Source organism: Synchiropus splendidus, chromosome 6 (genome assembly GCF_027744825.2).
Source record: "Synchiropus splendidus isolate RoL2022-P1 chromosome 6, RoL_Sspl_1.0, whole genome shotgun sequence".
Taxonomy (NCBI): Eukaryota; Metazoa; Chordata; class Actinopteri; order Syngnathiformes; family Callionymidae; genus Synchiropus; species Synchiropus splendidus.
Genome location: NC_071339.1, coordinates 22,946,912 through 22,968,651, shown reverse-complemented (window position 1 = coordinate 22,968,651; position 21,740 = coordinate 22,946,912). Strand labels below are relative to the sequence as shown.

The window sequence follows — 21,740 nt, the reverse complement described above, 5'->3', positions numbered from 1 at the left end:
AACACCTGCATCTTCCAAATGGCTGCAAGCTGCTATGCCTGTGGGTCATGTTTGATACTGGGCTCTGACCTGCCAGCCTGCAAACTCATACTGTATATAACCAGCATATGTATACATATACGCCACATGCTTTATTCGTTGACATTTTCAACAAGGCAATAATGAAAACTGTGATGTGATGAACGTGCCCCTGAAGGAGGAAACAGCATGGCAGGTCAACGACTATGTTTTTGACCAGAGTAATTTTTCTGTGTTGAATGGGGAGATGGATGAGATAAATATTGTCGACACCTATATTCAGTGTTCCCATATTCACAGCCCTGTTACACTTCATGTCATCATCTTTGAACTATCCGAGCGTTCAGCGGTCGATACTCCTGACAAGCGTTCGTCACATCTCTAAGCTGCTGCAAGTCGTACATACTGAGTGAGACCATTGAGTGCGCTCACCATCGTACGTCCCGCTCTCCAGCAGCAGTCCGCTCTCTTCCAGGATCCGGAAGTCACCAATACTGATGAAGTTATAGTCCACACCAGGAACCTCACCATCTCGTGGAAGCCGCGTGGTGCCTTCAAATGGAAGAGATCAAAAATGTATACATGTCAATGGGAGAAGAAGATATAAAGACCACAACAAAAGATATAGGTGCACACTACAATTGTGCTGTCAAAACTGTTAGTAACTATAATGCATCAGCGCGACTTGTTTCATAGTCGACTGATGGTTCCACAGGAAATTTGTCTTGAAGCCTTTACATGTCTCACCTGAACTTCACACATGCCTTTTTTGGTCTATTGATAAAATCAGTTACAATTATTTTGAAATCACAAGACCAAACTTCAATATCTATCATCAATACAAATGATTTATTTCTGCACACATTTCCACACCTGTCCTTCTGATCTCCTAATTTCTGACCCTATGACACCCTACATCTCTGACAAGTCTATTTTCACTTCCTGTCTTTAGGGACGTAAACCACACATCATCATTGTCGGTAAAAATATTGCTCACCAAATGAAAAACAAAATGCATCACTATCAATCTCTCTAGAATCCAAAGTCATTATGACGCAAGCTCATCCATTCACACGCTGGAATGTCACAAGGTCAAGTGGAGGATAGAGGGGTGGTGAGACTCAAGCGAAACCCCAGGCCATCAACAGACAGCAGCACTGAAGCGTAAACAGTCATTTACATTCCGAAAACAGCAATTTAAAATCCAAAACGATTCTGACTTCAATGTCATACAGAATCAGAGTGTAGCTGAAGCCCGAGGAGGACACAGGCATGTAGGACGCGAGCTTGACTGTGGAGGAATGAAGTGAAAACGGGGCATAAATCCGCTACACACCTAAGAAGCCTCTTGACAAAACAAAAGCACTGGCTTTCAAAAAGTGACAACAGACTGGATGTGTTGCAATATTATATAGATATATGTTGTATATTATCATGTTTCCATGATATCCCTGATGGCATCATCAACTGAGGAAACTGCTGGAGTAAGACACCATTTTCAGCGAGAGACATGTTTTCAACAACGAATTGTTGACTATTCACAGGATGATACAGATGTATTTACCTACCGTATAACATTAATTGGAAAGAAACAAATACAGGAATCAACCATAATGCAACTTGTGAATAGAGTAAAGGTCAGTTTAATTTGTATATAGTAATGGTTTTGGTAAATTTCACCAATTTCTTCATCAGCCAAAAATGACCTGCCTTATAACGCTACAGGTATTTCAGGTGAATTTGATCCCACAAATGGTCAAAATTTGAAACACCTTCAGAGAATCCAGATGAACAAAAATCAACTGAAGATGGAATACATCTACATGAAGTCCCAAGCTTCATTGTTGGCACTTCTCCATAGTAATAGAAATTTCCACTGATCAGACAAAGGCCATTGAACAAGTGTACTAAACGGTGGTGAGGCCAGCAATGTTGTATGGTTTGGAAACAGTGGCACTGAGGAAAGGACAGGAGGCAGAGCTGGAGGTAGCAGAGATGAAGATGCTGAGCTTCTCTCTGGGAGTGAGCAGGATGGATAGGATCAGGAAGCCGTATATCAGAGGGACAGCACATGTCAGGTCTTTAGGAGACCAAGTCAGAGAGGCTAGATTGAGATGGTTTGGACAAGTACAGAGGAGAGATTGGTAGGAAGATGTTGAGGTTGGAAGTGCCAGGCAGAAGGTGGAGAGGAAGGCCAAAGAGGAGATTTATGGAGGTGGTGAAGGGGGACATGAGGTTTGTAGGTTTGAGAGGACGAAGCAGAGGACAGGGTGAGATGGAGGAGGATGATCTGCTGTGGCCACCCCTGAAGGGGGAAGCCGAAAAGAAAAGAAGAAGACAAAGACCATTGAACAGCAGAATTTGAAACACTGTAACCATAGTGAGCTGTCAAACAAGTCTGTGGGTTTTGGTCTACTTTTGCACTGAATAAAATGCTGGTGCAACTGTACAGTACATGTTTAAATCTCAGAGTTTACCATATATGTCTTATCCCTCCTCAAATGAAGAAGTTGGTGTTAGTCCTCTCACTTGCGTTGATATTAGCAAGTGCAGTTGAGATACCGGACCATTGGCAGACAACAGATCGTTTAAATGTTATCTTCAAGGACCTGTTTGCGACTGATCCCAAATCCGGAAACAACTGCAGTCACGCCTGCTGTGATTCCTGTCATGGACTTCACCAGTTTGGCGACACACAAGCTAATTAGCCTTGAGTGCAAAAGCAGCACAACCCTACTTGTTTATTCATGGAGTCTGGTTTACATAATCCGCATGCTAATGTAATCATTTGGTGTCCATTTTTGCCTCCGGGGGCTTCATCCAAACCTTCCTTCAGCGCGGTAATAGAGCGTGGCTGCAGCGTCGGAGCAAAGGATTGCTCTCCTGCTTGTCATTTGCATTTATTGTGCCCTCCGAGGGGCTGTCTAACCTCAGCAGCAAGGTTACACAGCCTACACTTTCATGTTCCGTATCTGCCTTTCACATCAAGAACCTCCGCAATAATACGTTTTTTGGCAGAAGCCAGAGTTGCTTACTGATGACTAAATCAGTTTTGCCCCTGGGTGTTGCGAGGGCTTTCATCAATTATCAGAGGCGGTCAGAAGTTTGACTTGTACTCTGAAAAAACTCCAACCTCTGGCAGACTTTCACAACCCTCAAACACATGAACGCCTGTCAGCGCAACAACATAAACACTAAATAGGATCAGTCGGATATGTTTATGAGGTGTGTTACAGAAAAACCGAGCAAAGCACGCAACATGGAACTCTTTAGTTCGATTCTAATGGTTGATGATGTTGCATGATCGACAGTGGATCCAACTCCATTCCACCTCAGGGCCCATCAAGCAGAGGACCACTCACACACCTGGGCACAATTTAAAGTAATCGATTAACCTGTATGTTTTTGGACCTTGGGAGGAAACTGGAGTGTCCAGAGGAAATCCATTAGCTGGATACCAATCTCCAAGCTTCTTGCGGTGAGAAGGCACCAACCACCATCCTGCTGTGCTCGGAGGGTGACGCACTAAACAACTTTACAAGTAAAGACTACTTTGTGTGCCTCCACTTGTGGACATCCGACTGACTCCAGTAGAGGGCAGTATAAAGAGAGACAAGGTTTTGGAAGCTTAAATGTGTCATGAGATAATAGAAGAAGCATCAGGGAGACATATTTGATTTTGATTCTTCTTTCCTGAACAAAGCTATTTAATAACCACCACGTCAAACCATTGTACCATCTTCGAGCATTAGTTGAAAATGAAAGAGAAATTCCCAAAACTGTTTATGTTCAAGTATCAATGATTCAGTGGGGTTTAAACCCCATCTTTTTCACTGTGAGACTGCACAATTAAAGGCAGCAGAGGCGGAAAGCATATGATAAAAATTTTAACAGTAGTGAGAAAGAAAGACAGAGCAGCAAAAAACATGGGCAGCAGGATCTCGCCTCTGAAATCTCTGAGTCTCCTTCTCTGGGGTCTTTGAAAAGGGCTCCATCTCATTTAAACTATAAGACAAATGCTGGGACTCAGTAGAGCTCCACAGAGAGAGAGGAGGAGGACTTTTCTAAGAGGACAGCTAGGTCGGTGTCTCACGCAGCCCCTCGACTCCCTGCCGAGATCAGAGATGAGCAGAAAGAGTTTGATCTCTCACACACACAAACACACACACATATAAGCATGTACACCCACGTCAAGGTGACCGTCCAGTCCATTTTATCTCTCCTGCTTCTCAATCAAGACTCTCAAAACAGAGCAACACTTGAAGAATAAGAATAAAACTAAACCCGAGGAAGATGAATGATTATGGCCTGGGAATGGAGAGAGAGTTCGGGTTTGATCATCCTGGCAGTGGCCTTATCATTAGCCACCCCAGTGGAGCAAGACATTTTTCTCATGAAATAAACATCTATCTGACAACAGTCACTGCGACGGACTGTTGTCCTGTCCAGGGTGTCCCCCTGCCTCCCCAAAGTAGAAATATAGGCCCCAACCTACTGCAAAAGGGGGTTAACATGAAGACGCTGAATAAACGAATGTCAGTGTTGAAAACCTTACGCCGACAAAAAAATAAAATAAAATAATTGAAAGTGAATATTGCACACAAAAAGACCAGAAGCAACGACCCAAGTTCCCCTTTCACTCATGGTCGATGCTGCCTCATCATCAAGTCTTCCTTTATCAGGCAACATAAACCCGTCAGAGGGGAAGTGTCCCATTCAGTATTTATGACTTGCCACTTCTGACTGACTTGCTGTGATGTTCTGACGTGACATTCTCCTTCAACCCTGACAGTACAAAAGTAGATCCCAGCGGTGTAAGAGATCTGAAACCTAGGAAGTCCAAAGTTTGTTTATCCTGAATGCACGGAAACAAAGATGTCAAGTCGGGAGTGCGACCTGAAAACGAGTCTTCAATCCAACACTTAAAATGAAAGAATTTGAGAAAGTTGGAACATGATCCTGTTGAGTTTTGCTCTCCTCACTTCATGCTGCGCACTGATCTATTTCAAACTTTTGACTAAAATTAAGCAGTAAATGTCACAAAGGAACGACTTGAGACCACCTTCTTCTTCCATAGGTCATTTAGCTGCAGCTCTATTCTAAGTGTCCCAGGTCAGTAGTGCTCCAACCTAATGGGATTACACAACTGCTTAACATTTTTATTGGGGGTTAGGGGTTGGGATGCAAGGATGAGTAGAAGACGATGGAGATCTCTCATAACCTCAGTCATATGTTACAGCTTGTTTTATATAGCACTTTAAGTGGCTCTATATCCAAAGGCAACCACGTCTTTTTGTATGTGACATCCTGCCTAAGGCGACAAGAAATGCAGCGCTAGGAGAAACCTGCTTCATTTGAAAGCCTTATGTGTCATTGTGCAGAGGTGTCACTCTTGGACACAAAAGTCCACTGGAAAATAGTCGATATTTGACGGCAGCAGGCCTGGTATTTAAAGCCAATTTTCTATTCCTGTTATTTAAAAGAGGACAACAATTGGGGAATCGATGGATTAAAAAGGAGCTCGCAACATTGAAAAGAGATGCAGCATGTGTGGATAATGAAGGTATAAAGAAGGCCACTGTCTTTTGTCATCGGTGGAAAGCCAAAGAGTACAAATGCAGACACGGTGGTTCAGGGAAAATTGTCTTTTCATGACTAGATGTGGAAAACCCTGGCAGAACAGCCCTGTGGTGTGTGATGGAATTGCTTTATAAAATGTCCAAAATAGAATGGTTTCAATTGTGCCTGACTACAGCCATTGTCAATAATTATCGAAAGTTGTTGAAGCTATGAACGCTAGCAAAACAGAGTTTGTTTTTCATTAGCGAGCCGGGGTACAACATTGCACAGTGCCCTCCCAACCAATCGCTTCCTCCCAAGAGTTCCTCTATTGGACCAAACGTGTTGAAAATATTTTCTTTTCTACAGTCTCAGAATCTTGCTGTCTGATGGGAGCAAGAGAAATAGGACAACAGAAGACTGTAGAAGAAAACTGAAGGATGTTTTCTTTTATATGGATGGACTGATCTTTTAAAGGGTTGTGGCAGGCATCCATCAAAGCGTCCTCACAACGGGGTAGTTTAGGATTTCCAAATTGAACCGCATCCATGGCAACACAGCAGCGGATGAAAGGCTGTTGTGAGATGATGCTGGGATTATAATAATTAACTAATAAGAGCAATAAAAAGAAGCATACCACAGCAAGAAAGGGTGAAGTGTGACAGCGAAGCGACATACAGAGTCAAATGAAAAGATGCAGATGAAGACCAGATTTTCAGAAAGTACTAGTACTACACTAGCACTACATATTATTAGTACTTTGTGTTTTCTGCGAGTCAACGGTTCTCCTCATCTCAAACCTTCCATTGTGTCGCAGACCCTGTGTTGAAAGTGCATATGACAAAAAAACACATCTTGATCTTGAATCTTGATGTTGTGGTGGAATCAGACTGCTTATCTGTGAACTAAGAGCAAAATAGAAGCACAGAAATCTCAGATATTCACCAGCTTTTCTTGCACATACAGAACGAACCCAATCACTAAAATAAGTCTTTGTTCCTGTTGGCAATCTAGGAACAATAGATTGGAAGAAAACCTTGAAGGACAACTAATGCTTTGGGAGCAGGTACAAACCACTGGCACGTATTTGGCACAAAGACGCTAGTTATGCAGAGGAAATACATGACATGACAGAAAAACAAAAGCAAAACAACTTGTATTTTACCATCTAAAATCTTGAAAATCAATCTCATGTCTTGTTCACATTAGAAACCGCTGACCTTTTGCTGCATACTTGAATGCTGACTGAATTGTTAGGGCATTGATCTGTCCATTCATTGGGAAGTTTTCAAATGGGCCTCTGGGCTCCCACTGTGCTTCATAGTGGGTACAGCAGGCTGTAATCACTCCATTCTAGAGACCAGTTAGCTCCAACTGTAGCTACTTCGTGGAACCACAGAACGCATTTCTGCTGGCATAAGTGATTTTTGAGAGCACTTCTGAGGAAGATGCTAATCATTCTGAGTTGGGATACGCTCATGGGCTCGTGTGTACATGCGTGTGAGTGAAACTTCTGATGCCACACTCATTCACCAAGCATTAGGGCTGTAGGAGGCTGGGAAAACTGACATCGCAATTGACTTTTCTTTGCGATACATTTTGCGATATGAAGACGAATGAACAAGAATTGTCACCAGACAACTTGAGAAGCGATATTTGGAAAGACTTGAAGGGTTGAAGTAGATCTGAAGCAGAAAAATTGATGGAATTAACACTTTAAAAAATGAGATAAAAACCAGGGGCAAAGTATAAATATGTATAAAAAAATAAAAATGGCTGGACTTAACAACAGATGACTGCTTTGATACTTCAATGACAACTTCATTGTTTAGGATAACGGCTTGACGGCAGGTTTTCTTGGACCACATTAGAGTCAAAGCCACAGCACTGATTTAACTCTGTGTGCCAGTCATGTTTCAATCTCACACTTGATCAATTCTTCAGTTGCAGTACATACCCGGATCCGTCCCAACACCCCTGACGCTACATGACCACAACAGTGAGACGGTCCTACAACTCTGGGATTTGTTTATTGAAATAGACATTCAGGTTTGCTCTGAACTTCCCGTGAGAATATCGCTTGACTACTTAGTTTGTTGCACTCTGGAAATCACTTAACACATCCAAACTTCGCTTAGCAGAAGCCAAGCTGATATCAAACGACAAAAAAAAGCGAAAAACTTTGCTCCTTACAGGGCATAGAAGCCAATCCAATTAACTTTTGTGATTAAATAAAATCCAAACCCTTATGGATTGAAAGTTTCTGCATTGAAACTAAAGTTCGACTCCACTTTGTCTTTGATGATTACACCGTGAAATAAACTTGGCTATCCATTTTTCTGAGGGAAACAAGTGATTCTCTTTGTAGGAATCGGTGTGGTAGCTCCATGCAAGGTGGGTTAGGTTATGGATTTGATTTGAGAAAAGCATTTTTTGTTTTCACAATGGGCCTTTTCTCCCGATTCTTGCTAAGGGCATGTGAGTATGTGTGTATCTATCTATCTATCTATCTATCTATCTCTATCTATATATCTATATCTATATCTATCTATCTATATATATATATATATATATATATATATATATATTTAAGCATTTTAATTTAAATTAATTTAACAGTTTGCTCTCCAGACAGCAGGGAACCTTTGTAAGTGCAGGAGTTCCTGGTCCACTGATCACACTGATGCACAAGATGATAACAACAACAAAAAACATGGAGAGATCCCTGAACAAAAGCAAACAAATGCAGTCTGTTTGCTTTCGTTCAGGGATGTTTTTCACTACACAATGGCCAGGGTTTCCACTACTCTGAATGTACTTGAAATTCTTATACAAACATTTTCAAGACATTAAAAGAGCTTTAGTTTAAATAAGGTAATATAAAAACTTGAATATGGCCACCATCCTGGTTTATTGTGCCATTGTCAAAGTGATGCTAAGTAAACAATATTGTGTTGTTTAAATGTATGTATGGGTCCATCATTGGTTTCACTAATATAGCAAATTCATTCAAATTGAAATATGAGGCTTCTTCTGGCATATATACTTATTTTATTTATTTATTTAACATACTAAAGCTTCTTATAAGATAATAATGTAATTCAGAGTTACTTGCATATTTGGGTCACTTCAAGTTTAAGTGGGAAATGGCTTTCAGGACGGCTTATTATGGCCTCACAGAAGTGCTATTTCCTTCCAAGGGCAATGTAACCTGTAATTGTGACTCGCACCCGTCTCACCTGGTGCTCACTCTCACACGCAGGGGTGAATCCTGCTGCGGATCTTTCTTCTTACACAACTGTGGCGGCGGTGGAGGTTTTACAGCCGGTTGCTGCTATTCATCATCTGCAGCTGGTGGAGCCGCTGCACGAGTCGCTCCCTCTAATCCGCTGCTTGAATTACTGTCTTAATGAGCAGGAGAGCAGAACTCGCTCGGCGATGGCACTTCAATCACTCACTGGCTCACTTTCTCCTCCTCCAACCTCCTTGTTACATTTCCTGTTTCAATTCTGCGGTTTTCACACTTTCAAGTTTAACGTAGGTGGAATCACACGGCTAGATTTTGAAATCCAGTTAAAGATAAGCACTACTAAACAGGGTCACCATGAGGCGGGTATTGTGCAGGCTCTCTCTCACTCTTCACTAGAGAGAAAGTGAACCAGGAATGCATACTAGCATCCGTGTGCACAGGGCACATGGGAGAGAGACAAATTATCAGGAAGAAACTGTGCTTCATTAAATAAATTAATTAATTAAAATAAGACAAAATAAGACAAAATAAATAAATCACAGACGCAGTTTCGGCTTGTGCTTCTTCACAGCGCAATGTTCTTCAGGTAGAAAAGAGAAAGAGAAGGACATATAGTTGGTAAAGTCAGCACACAACTCCTCTAGTATAACCAAGGAATAGCTCCAGCACTTACTTCCGGTGCCAAGTTTAGGTTACACCTGATAATTTCAGCCCTTTACAGGGCGTTATCAGACAATGCTTCTGAGGTTGAGTTGTGGGGGGCACTAAAACGATTAAAGAGGCCCAGATTTCTTTAGCTCTTTTGGACGAATAACTAGTTGTTCCCAGGCCAACAGAGAGACATGGTCTTTCCTTTTTGTCCTAGGTCTGCCCCAGGGCCTCTCCCAGTTGATCATCCATCTCCTAGAAGAAGTCCCTCGTCGAAGAACGAGCTCCTCATTTAGTTCAAGCTCAAGTTCAAGTCAACTTTATTGTCATAAATACTAAATGTAAGACATCCAGTACAAATGAAATTGCAGTCCTCCCAGCGCACAGTTATCAGTAGAAATATAAACTCTTCTACCTTGTCAGCACCAAGCCGGGTATGAGAAAAACAAAAAAAGCTGACAGTTATTAGAAGTTGTTCAGTCAACCCCGCAAAGAAAACTCTTCTTTAGGTCACAACCAATGTTTGTGCGAGAACGTGGGTTGAGTGGTTAATCCAGACCTTAGTCTTTCGGCTCAGCTTCACCACAACAGAGTCCTCGTGACTGAGGACGTGGCACAGACCAGTTTTGTCAGTCTCACACTCCGGTTTTCATTCACACAGGGTCAAACGTGGACTCCACCAACTGGGGAATGTTCTCTCCACCAACACAGACAATTACGTTTCTGGGAACCAGCTGTGTTTCACTAGGAAGTCGCTGCAATACTCATATAGCTATTTTAAAAATGTCTCTTTCTCCAATTGTACAGCCATTACATTCTTTTCTTGCTGTCTAACTCATGCCTCATTTCCCTCTGCATAATATGTGATATTGCCGTTCAACTGCCACTTCCGTTGGGTCGCTTCATTTCCTCAAACGCTCATAGAGTCTGCAGTAATTAGCCGAGAGGCTGCAGATCCCGGTGGCGCTTTGTCCTTTTGGGTCATTTTATGTGGCCATCACCTTTTGTTTTTTCCACTGAAATATTTTCTGGCTAATTGGCCTGTGACGGCTCCTGGGGCAGCTACAGAGAAAAACGGAAGCTTCCGACGCTACTGCAGATTTTTCTTACCAGAAGCTGTTGACACTGCATTGTGTATGAAAACATCAGGCTCTTGTGCTTCTCATTACGGACTCGTCTGCCTTCCAGCGCTGACTTTGGTCCCTCAAAAATGTCCCCGGTAGCCCAATTACTTGAGCCACAGTAATGCACCTGCCAAGACTGTCCCCCAGCTATCATGCAGAATGTCACAGGGAAAGATGCCATGAGCCTCTGTGCTGGACTCAGCCAGAGTCTATAATGAGGCCTCAGTGATGCTGGAGTGTGCGGCTGAGTAAAAGCACTGGACGTTTTAAAAGCCAAACTTCACATCAAACGCTGTTCAAATAAAATACTGGTGGCCGTAAGAACAATTGTTCAAGCGAAATTGCTGCACAGTGCTAGAGTTCTTTCCACTCAAATTGTGTTTTCAGTCTTTAATGGTGTTTTAAATCTTCCTGCAGAGTTTGCTCAAGTCCCCGGCACTTCTTAAAAGAAGTTTTCATCAACACCCAACCATGATGTGATTGCACAGTCAACGTTAGCATGTAGCTCAGGACTGAGGACCTTTCACACAGTGGAACATGGATGTGCGATCTGACAAGCTGTTCAAAAGGACAATGTTGCATAGACCATACACCTTCATGGCAGAATGACGGATTGTTCCTTGTCTGACCCACAACCCCAGAGACTGTCTGCACCACAGAGCTAATGGCTTCCATTCATTTCAAACCTTTATTGACACTCTTTGGGCATCAAGGGTTTCCTCGTTGTTTAATAGTTTTAGTTTAATAGTCTTCAAACTAGGGCTATCAATAGGTCAAATTTTTAATTTCAGTAAAAGATACCCAGGCAGAGTTAACTCACGTTTGATCGCAAATTCAACTCTTGCATGGATATTAAACAAGATTACATTTTTTTATCCACTGACAGTTGTACATAAAATTAAGTGCAGTACCAAATATATGCACTCAAAAATGTAAACACTCTCTGTTATGTAGTGAGTAAAGATTAGATAAGATTAGATGAGATTGTTTTTATTACATTCTGTCAATTAGTTGACATTAAAGACAAACCTGAAACATTAAATGAAATAAACAGCAAAAATGTGTCCCAGTAGTTGCCTGGCCGACGTGGAAGACAATAAATTTATTAAAGATTTTATCCCCCAAACTAAAACAAAATAATATCAAATAACAGAGCAGAAACTGTATGCATTCATTTTTCTGACATATTTCATATCATCATCACAATATTTGCTCATATGGACAAAGTTAACAGTCATGTTTCCATTGAATTCTACTGAGTTTATTGAAAGAGATTGTGAGGGCGCACTTCATCCGTGTTGTTTTCTTTTCTTGTCCGCTGTTCTTTGCACATCCAGGTAGAATTGCAACTACTTCAAGCCTGAGTTGTCTCTTGATCTTTTGGGACTTTTGGGACCTACATTTGGTTGCACTGAGCAGAACCTTGTAAATGAGTCTCAGAAATACATGCAATTTCTTTACATTCACTGCAACTTAGTAATTTACTTTTCATTTTTCCCACATTGCCCACCCTTATTGTCAAGTTTGATCTGCTAGCTTTGTGTGACAAGTTGCATGTGGTCACAATGTTAGTAGTATAGTCATATGTAAGTGGATGATTCATTGTTGTTATCATCAGTCCAAATGCATTTTCGTTCAATATAAAAGGCTGTTCCAAACACAAAAATATTGTTCTAAAAAATTAACACTGCTTGTGAGGCAAAATAAAGTACGGTTGGTCTGAAAGCAAAACAACATAAGCACCTCTGTCTCTGGCAGGACAGGAGAGCAGAGCCGCAGCTTGTTCCCGATGATATCATCAAATCAGAAAGAGTCACTCAAATATGTAAAAGATATTCACTCAACCTCGACAAATGTAGTCAGTATTAGGAAATGTAAGTTTGAAAACTCTGTTATCTTGTGGGTAAGAAGGAAGCTGAGTGACATGTTTGACAGGTGCAAGCTGAACAAGGGAGCTGTCTATCTGAGCTCCTGGTTTTGATTCCAGGAAGTGTGAATGAACTTACCCAGGCAGAACTAATCGAAAATGGTAGTGGGCTCACACACGCCAAGGAAGTTGAAACAAAGTGCATGCAGGTGTGAGAGAATCACATGGGAATGACAAAAAAGAACAAGGAAGGATGAGAGGCCTGCAGGCAGACGGAAGCCCAGGACAATTGTTGAGACTGATAAAAGGCTAGCAAGAGAGGAATCAATATAAAGGTGCCTTGAGAGACATAGATGGTGCTGAGGAAATGATAGACGTGATTCCTCGTAATAACAGTGGAAGTGTAACGTGGCGTTTCAGTAGGATGTGGTAGATGTAGCAGCAGTTCAGACATCGATGATCGAAACTAAAAGTAGGTCAGTTTGCCGGGAGGTGGGTCTGAAGTTAGAGGAAGGTCAACATGGCAGATCACAGGGGCAGTATTGCAGACCCAGAGTCACCGTCTCTGGGTCAGTCTCATCCTTCGGAGGCGCTATCAGCTCAGTGAGTCGTAAAGGCAACCGCTACAATCAGCTTCTCTCCCATTTAACCTCACTGCGGATGTCACAGCAAAAGTTAGGCTCTGCTAGGCCTTGCTAAAAGATCACTCCATATACTATGGTAGCTGCCTGTCTCTTGTGTCTGATTGAAACAATGGATGGACGTTTAAGGTGAAGTTTAAATATATACTATTAAAACACAGCATTATGAAATTCAATACCTTTATACATTATGAACCTGAGTGTGAACAGAGCAGTGTAGCTTTCCTTTGACCTTTCATTGTTTATTCTCCTGATGTCAGGGTAAAGTCAGTGAGGTAGAACCTCAGAGTGCCTTATTTATGGACTTTGATCAGTGCCATGATACCGCACTGAAGTAAATGACTGATGAAGGGCACAGTGATGTCCTTGTCTGGTTGCTATGGTGACACACTAAAGCACAGCGCGGCTGCCACCCAGCTTCGGCGAGCAACATGTATAAAGCCATCGGTACTCACAGGGGATGGTGCGAAGGTAGAGGTTGTCCCGTATGATCTGCTGGAGCTTGTGGTCCAGTGAGCCCTTCTGGAACTGCAGACTGAGGTAGTGGCGCAGGTCGGTGTTCAATACTTTACCTGTGACAACAACAACACAAGCATGAAGTGACAATAACAACAAGGCGAGGCTTTCTCTAGGTGCCTAGCAGCTCATCGATTAAAGTGAGAGAGTATTTGGAGTTTCCCTATTAGGACATCAGGGACACAAGTGTGAGGTTATATTATTTGCTTATTATAAATGAGGGACCAATGTTTCTGTAATTCACAAGTGCAATCAAGATGGTTAGAAAACAAAAGTTGTTGTTGCGATTAAGATGAAAATGAAGGTTATGGTGAAAGTACTGTGAATTTTGTTGTTGTAGACGGATGCAGCCAAGATAAGCAACCGCTCCCATTTTTATGTTTTTCTTATTGGACATTTATTAAAAGATGCGACTTCTACCATGCTTGCGAGGAGTCCTGAACCCACCACGGTGCTGAGTCGCCTCAGTTTCTGTCTTATTGACTTGTTTTCATACAGTGTTTTGTTAGTAAAGCCAGCCACCCTGAACTCCAGACACAATTTCTGAAGGCCATAACCCTCTTCTGAAGCTGAAACTGCCGGCCCAGCATGTTGCACACTCCTCTATCCTTCCGATGCAAGACCTTCCGCCAGTCACTCGCTCAGCGCAAGGCGTTTAGGTACATTGGAAGGTATATCCACCAATTTAGAGGGGTTGTTCTTGTGTCTGGATGGATTGGGTGAATTACTGTTATTCTCTGTAGTAAAAAACATTTGGGGTTTTTGCACATAAACATCATTCAATCAGTGTAGGCCTTATGAATGAATAAAACAAATAATAAGATGAACAACCAGTCACCACCAGTTCACGTGGACAGTTGACTTACATAAAACTGGAATTCTGCTTCCCTTAATGGAAGGTATATCGAGAGAAGAATAAGATGCAACTACTGAGGATACATAGTTTTGTAATGCACATAACACCCGGAATAATAAAAGCTGCCTCTATCAAGGAGCAGTTGGAATTATAGTCACACGCATGCATTACAAAGTCAAATATCAGACAGCTTCGAGTTTTTACGAGAACCTTCTGAGTGGATGTTTCTTCAGAATCCCAAAAGTATTACTCAGTCAAAGAAGAGAAGTTCAAGTAAAGTTTGAGGCAAAAGTTTTCTCTCTGAAAGTGAGAGATTTGATATCGAGATTTTTGGAGTCTGTTCAAGGCTTAAGCTTTTTTTTTTTCACAAAAAGAGGCAACACTGCCAAAAAATAATACAGCATTTTTCTCTCTCAAACTGAGACGGTGGTGGCTCAGCAGGTAACATTGATGACCCAAGTCAAGGGTCATATTGCAAAAACACTTTATAATCTCATTATTAAACTGTGCATTTATTAATTTTGAAACATTTTGAAGGAAAACTCTTATCAACCTGATATTCTAACTGTGAAGAATTGAGTGTGTGTTGCTTTCATTTTAGGTTTGATAAGAACCACCGCCTGGCAACTGTTATTTCAAGGGTTTACAAATCTCACAAGTCCACTGAGGACTGTTTAATATGCTCGTTGTTTTTTTTTTTTTTTTTTATATCAAACGCCAGCATCTGCTTGACTTTATAGCAAACCAATGCACAACTTTTCCTGTGGCTGTGACAAAAGCTGTTAAAAGAAATCAGTGGGAACACAGAATCATGACTCAGCAGTTGCTCTACCAATTCCGGTCACTTGAAAGAATGAGTCTCTTTACCTCAACATTTTAAAACCCATACTGTGGACGAAACGTTTCGAAAGGACAAAGTAGTTAAAATAAGAGTCTGAGATCTCCCTCCACCCATTTACGTTTTTACAAGAAACTAACCAATTGCAAATCATTCCACGGATTTTAGCAGCAAGCTTCCCACAGTTTTTCTTGAAGAACATTCACCTGCTCTGGCATCCCTCACTTTTTTTAATTTTCCAGATTAGTAATCTCCATGTCAAAGCATGTCAAATGGCAGTGCCTGAACACATGTACAACACAGGATTTTACATATTCCTAATATGGTGATTTCGAGTGCAAGAGGGATTGACGTCTGGGTAAAATTGCACAAAGGGAAGAAAACCCAGGTGGTGTACTGCACAGAACCGCTGTGATATGTGCTTGAAAAAAAAAAAAAAAAAAAAAGAAAACCCAAAGTGGTATTGATTAAAATTAAAACAGAAAAAAATAAAACAGACTTGAAAGGACCACATCAATTTGTGCACAGCAGGCACAGAGGCTCATTTTAAATAACAATGAGTGGCTCTCTCACAACTTTAATGTTTTGGAGGGCACTGACATAAATACAGAGACATTATTTTCCTTGGTGCAGGTGAGTTTTAAGGACGTTGAATGAAGATAAATTCTCCAAAAACTAATCATCATTTCATCATCAATCAATCATCAATTCATGAGCAGAACTTCCATGATGAGCTTCCCAGTTTCCTTCAACCTCTTATGTTTAACTTGTTACTTGTTACATCTTATTGCTTCTTGTTCTGTATCGGGATTTTTTTTTGGGTGCGGGGGACAGTTCACATCAAAATACCCATCACATCCGCAGGCGTTCCAGCCATCTGATGCGCTTTCAGGATATGTCATCCCGGTGGGCTGGCATTTTCAGAAGAAAGGTTGCATGAGAGCCGACGAGAGCTGTCTGTGAGCTGGTCAGGCGGAAAAACAGACCGCTGGATTTGGAATGAGTCTGGAAAACTGTCGCCAAGTTCTCTTTTAGTTCAGGTAAGAAAGAGCAGCCATAAAATGTTGTGAAATTAATATTATGTCCCAATATTTTACCTTGTGTGTAGCGACATCCTACAAACAACAAATCTACCTTTGTTCTCTATTTCAGCCCTCATCATATATAGCTCATGCCACACAACCTCACACACTTAAACTGACATTTGCATTTTGTTCTTAGATCACAAATATTAATTATAATCTCCCAAAGTAAATTCATCTGTGTGTCACTGAGGTGCTACTAACTAACTGATCCAGTCCTCAAACGCACTATGGCCTTGATGCAGAGGCTTTCGCATATTTATGCCTTTCGTTCCTTCAAAAAGTGACTTTGTTCTTTGAGTGATTCTTACAGAAAAGGACAATGTCAGTTTTCTCTCTTTCATCACAGCTTTAGCCTGCTCGTTCTTTTTCCAGCCCCACTCTTCACCTGCTGCTGTTTATCTTGCATCAGATTATCTAGAAGGCGCCAGTGGGCTTTCACACCGTGCCATTCCTTCATCTGCCTGCATTTGTGTCCTTCAATAGTGTTTTCTGGACCTTTCTTCTGGCACCTTTGGGGACTTGCTTTGACCGGGACTCTCCTCGCTTCTTCCTGTTTTGGCTCCGTGAACGCATCAAAAGAGGCTGAGTGATTCTGCCTTTGAGTTACAGCACTGGGCATGTGTTTAGCTGGAAATGGAATGTTACTGCAAACATTGTTCCAAAGACATCAGATTTGACTTAATTTTCACCCTCTCCAAATAAAACATCAATATAGACTGACTTGTGACAAAATAATCATTATTATTACACTATTATGTTCTTTTTTGATGATGAGGGCCTCAAATAATTGAAAAGGGAGACCACACTCGGTTTACACCATGGGCACAGGTTTTTGTTCCAACCAATCACGACACCTTTTCACTATTCAGGAGTGTAGTCAGTTGATGGTCAGTCTGGTGTAGCTTGTTTCATCTGACACCTCACTGGTTAAACTGTAAAACACCTGCACCATGCTGGCCCTTTGAGGATGTTACACACCAGTTACAGACTGCAAATTTGTCCCCAAGTAATACAGTGTTTCGAATCAGGCATAGGTGTTTGAATCATCCATATCCGCAATTTGTTCTGTAATCCCACTGCTCACAACCGACAATACATCAATCCATTCTGCACATCGGATTCCATAGGGATTTTTTTGCATGATTGTTTTCTCCCCCGCTGTGAATATGCGGCATGTAAAACAGGGCCACTATAGCATCTCGACCAAAAACTCAGTCAAGCTTTAACAATGCTCTTTCTTTGATGGAATTTCTCGACGCAGGAAAACAAACTGCAACATTCTTCGATGCTGCCTGAAACAATGAGTTTCCTCAGCTTTCTACTGAAACCCCACCTCAACCTACTTTTTTTCCACAAGCACATTTCATTTGTTTTGCATCATGCACCTTTGTGGTTGCGTGTATTTGCCGAAACCCCGCGCTAAACACCTCCAGTACGTCCAAGGCGAAAGAGACTTGATGAAATTATTCATGATGATTGTATGCAATGTAGAACAAGATGTCTTCTGGACCCATTAGTGGTGGCGGGAGACGAGAGGTGCTCGCATCCATGTTCACCACTGTCACGCAGTCTTCATGTGATTTCCACATCTCTTGGGACAAGGAAAACTAGATGGGGTTTTTTTTGCTTCACATGAAACCTCCCGCTGAATCAGCCCCCTCACCTAAGATACAACGCCGCAGTGATTATCCTCTGAAGGTTTGGGATGATGCAACATTCCTCCTCGGCTGAATAGAACATGCTACTTTTCTGTTCTCTTTCGTGTGCACTTTGGTTTTGAAAGCCTGCATCACTTAGTAACCGTCAGATCTGTGGAGGCTGCTGATGGTGAATTTGGCTGGCTTGAAGGACGGCAGAGAGACTCAGAACATTAGCATTTGCTTGAGAGCGATAGCATAATGTATAGGAACAGAAGCGCTTGACCTTGAACTGTATCTCCCTCACTTGACTAGATATGCGTAAAATATGTCAAAACATCATGAACAACAAACAAAGTTCACAACTGATAATTCCCATCATGTCTCAGTCATGAATGGTCAGCCATATATCTCCATAAGGAAAACACAAGGACAAGCAGCATAGTTATTTAGTCAAGTTTTGTCAGTGGTTTAGTTGTAATATGTAATTATTACAAAGAAAATGTGTGATGGTGATACTATTATTTATTTTATTATCAATTATTATACTACTAACGGAGCATATGAATGCAGTTTTACAATGTCTTAGTTAAGCTCAATTATTTGTGTATCGTGCCACCGTGTCATTTTCTTTTATGATGGTGGGAGGAGTGTCAAGAGACAGGAATCCTATACCTCACATCAGCAGTCCGCTGCTCCACTTCCTAACTCTAAAAAAAATATCTGCAGTGTCGTGAGGCAGAACCCTCCCGTTGAGCCCAAAGACTGCTTACATCTTGACTCGGTGCGACGCCTCCAAGTCTCCGGCCTCGCAACTTCTAAACTAGCGCAAAAGCACATGCCATGCTTCTGTCTGCCTGAACACATTTACTCCTGTGAATTTTTGCAAGCCAGCGTGTTCCGTCGACAGGAAAAGAGCAGAGTCATTCACTGAGAAAATGATTATGTAAGACCCTGTCAAAGTGCTGAGATTACAGTCGAATATGATCGTGATTCATCGCTCTCGAGTATCACTGAGGATTAGAGGTGACGCTTAATCTGACCCCAAATCCCTAATCGAGGGCCAACAGTGATGCATTCTGCTGTTTTATGGAAGTACAGAACACATTATGTCATATTTTAGGACTTGTGGAACAATAATGTAAAAAACAAAGGACTGGAAATGCTTGCCTCTGGGATGAGTCTCAGCTCCTCTGATTCCAAGACCCTGGTTCTCAGCTGTAATAGCATGGAATGCCAACTCTAGGAATGACCTCTAGATCTTATTAAAGAAAACCATTGACTTGCTCGGCGATGGCATTAGTTTGATTTGGCACAAGCTGCCAAAATAAGTGCCTTCCATATGGCGCACCGATTCTTCTGTGGAGATACAGTGTCAGAGAATCAGAGAATCAGAGCCATCTCCAAATAGAACAGCTGAAATGGCACATCAAAGGAAGCCCATTGACATGGCTCAGTCTCATGAGTGCTCTATGAGTGCTTCATGGATGACGCACCCAGGTGAGGGAGCCAGAGATGGTCCACTGTTAGGATGCTGTGGAGACAGACCCGTAACACACTTGGAAGGCTGGGCCTGGGTACATCTCTCTTTTTCCCTAGATGTTGGAGAGGATTTCAGGGCACTTGTCCTCTTTGCCAGTGGTGCTGCCCCAGTGGACTTGAAGTTAAGGGTCATGATCATAGGGCAAGAAGCAACAAAACAACCTGGACAGGGTTCTAACAGGATCAGTGTGACAACTGTCCCTGTAAAAATCACATCTTATCAGTGAACCCATGTTAAAATCTATCCAGTATTAAAGGGGAAAAAGGCTATGATTTGGCATCGTGGGCTCTTGAACTCAAAGTCTATATGGTTTGGAACACAGGTCAGGAGCAATTACTAGGCAGAAATCATCTGGAAAAATGATAATTACAACACAGAAGGCTTAGAACACATTTCAGTTTGATTTCCACACCAGTGTTTTCCAGACAGTGACATAAAAGCCTGGGAACAAATCCAGCGTCTCACTCAACGAGGCGTGACAGAAGTCTGCCGCCCAGTTGTTATTTCTGTTGTCTGACAGTCGCTTCATTTACCAGCGGCCAGAACGCCCTTAAAGTAACCCAAGTATGCAAAAGATGTCACCGTACGCTCTCGATTTCCTCCGATGAGTGTTAATAAGGATGCAAGAGTGTTTCCACTACAATCTGGACGAGTCGCCAACGGGCTACAAAAGCATCTGCATCCCTCAACGTGAAAAGAGAATGATCTGGACTTAACTCACCCACCAATTATTTAGTGCATTCAAGCGTCACTTAACCCGGATGGCAACTTTCTAAAGACTGAAAAGGTGCTTCACAAGTCAGGTGGAAATGCGTTCTGAACAAATCTGCTTTATTTCGAGGAGTTTTAGCAGATTTACTTATTTTTTTTAAAGAAGCTGGGTTTTTTTTTCCTCTTGATTGTTTGTCAAGAATGTCCATTGTACATTTATGGCAGCGCACTCAGATCCAGTTTCCTCCAAGGGGGGTGTATAGTTTAGATAAGAGCACCTTGTATCAATATTCAGTCCAATACTCAACAGTCTCTGTCAAATTGAATTGGGAGGTGGTTCCCATGGGTTTGTTCGTACCTCCAGAAGCCTCCTCTCGGTAGCATCTGAGTGTCGTAAAGCAGCTTTCAGGGAATAAACTGCTATTTAGTTTTAATACTTTTGAACTGAATGTTGTCGACAGGCAAAAATTCAATTGAAAATCTGTGGACAATTTTGCTCTTCTCGTACTTGAGAAAACAAACCAGCAACCTGATGGAAGATCAAAACCGTCTGCTTCATTAGCCACTAGAGCTCATGGCTACAGGGTAAGTTATTTACCTCCCTTTCAGCCAGACAAGATTTGAAAAATAATCTAAAAGTGGGATGGCAACAAAATGTATTTCATCTGCATAATTGGATAACTCATTTAAAACACCATTGTTTGCACTGGGCTCAATTGGACAGCAGGTGTCAGTAGTGTTGTGGACTGCAACTATTCTGTCTCTGCGTACCTTAAGTATTAGTTGGCATGGAGGGGTTTAGGAACATGCTTACATGTCCGATTGTGGTGTTGTAAATAGCAAATAAAAAGGGGAAAGTATGTATGCTGTGGTTAAAAACAGTCAAAGTTCTTGTGAAATTTCACAACTTTACTTGCTCAACTGAAAAATAGGTGTGGCAAATGCTGCCTGGATTTGTCCCAAATGAATAATGTTCCCATAGTTTTTGGGTTGCGATGGTCCCCAGCCCTCAGCCATTTCTCCTCTAGTTGTGGATTGTGTTGAGCTGAAATAGAGCGATACCATCACGACTAAACAACTCATGAACCTGTTGGCGACTGATTTAACAATCGATTACAGTCGACCATGTCAGCTAGCCCTTGCAGCACAACACACGGCACAGCGGGGACAAAGAAGACAGCGCCACAGCCCTCTTTCACCACTGAGAGCGATGAATCCTTTAAAACATATTCGAAATTTCCAGAGTGAAAGCACACAGTGCAGCTTATTGTCACACAGCTATGCGAATCAAATCTCATCACAAGCTCTCTGACTCTTTATCAGCCATGATTAGAGACAGCTCACCTCTTCATCCTCCAATATTCCCCTCATAGCTTTCAAACCTGCAGGACCTCTAGTCACTTCTCTTATCACACTCCTGACCTGACAGCTGCACCGCTTTCTCCCT

At 41.9% G+C, this 21,740-nt stretch overlaps 1 protein-coding gene across 3 annotated transcripts in view; it reads right to left on the bottom strand.

Annotated features, from left to right (window-relative positions):
- The window catches only part of LOC128760602 (membrane-associated guanylate kinase, WW and PDZ domain-containing protein 3), a 151,845-nt gene that overhangs the window by 38,051 nt on the left and 92,054 nt on the right, over window positions 1-21,740 (bottom strand). For all 3 annotated transcript variants that reach the window (XM_053868118.1, XM_053868119.1, XM_053868120.1), the window contains exons 2-3: window positions 13,563-13,679; window positions 451-570 (exon numbers count right to left, since the gene is read on the bottom strand). In XM_053868118.1, coding sequence (XP_053724093.1) covers window positions 451-570; window positions 13,563-13,679 — 237 coding nt within the window. The remainder of the gene's footprint in view (window positions 1-450; window positions 571-13,562; window positions 13,680-21,740) is intronic.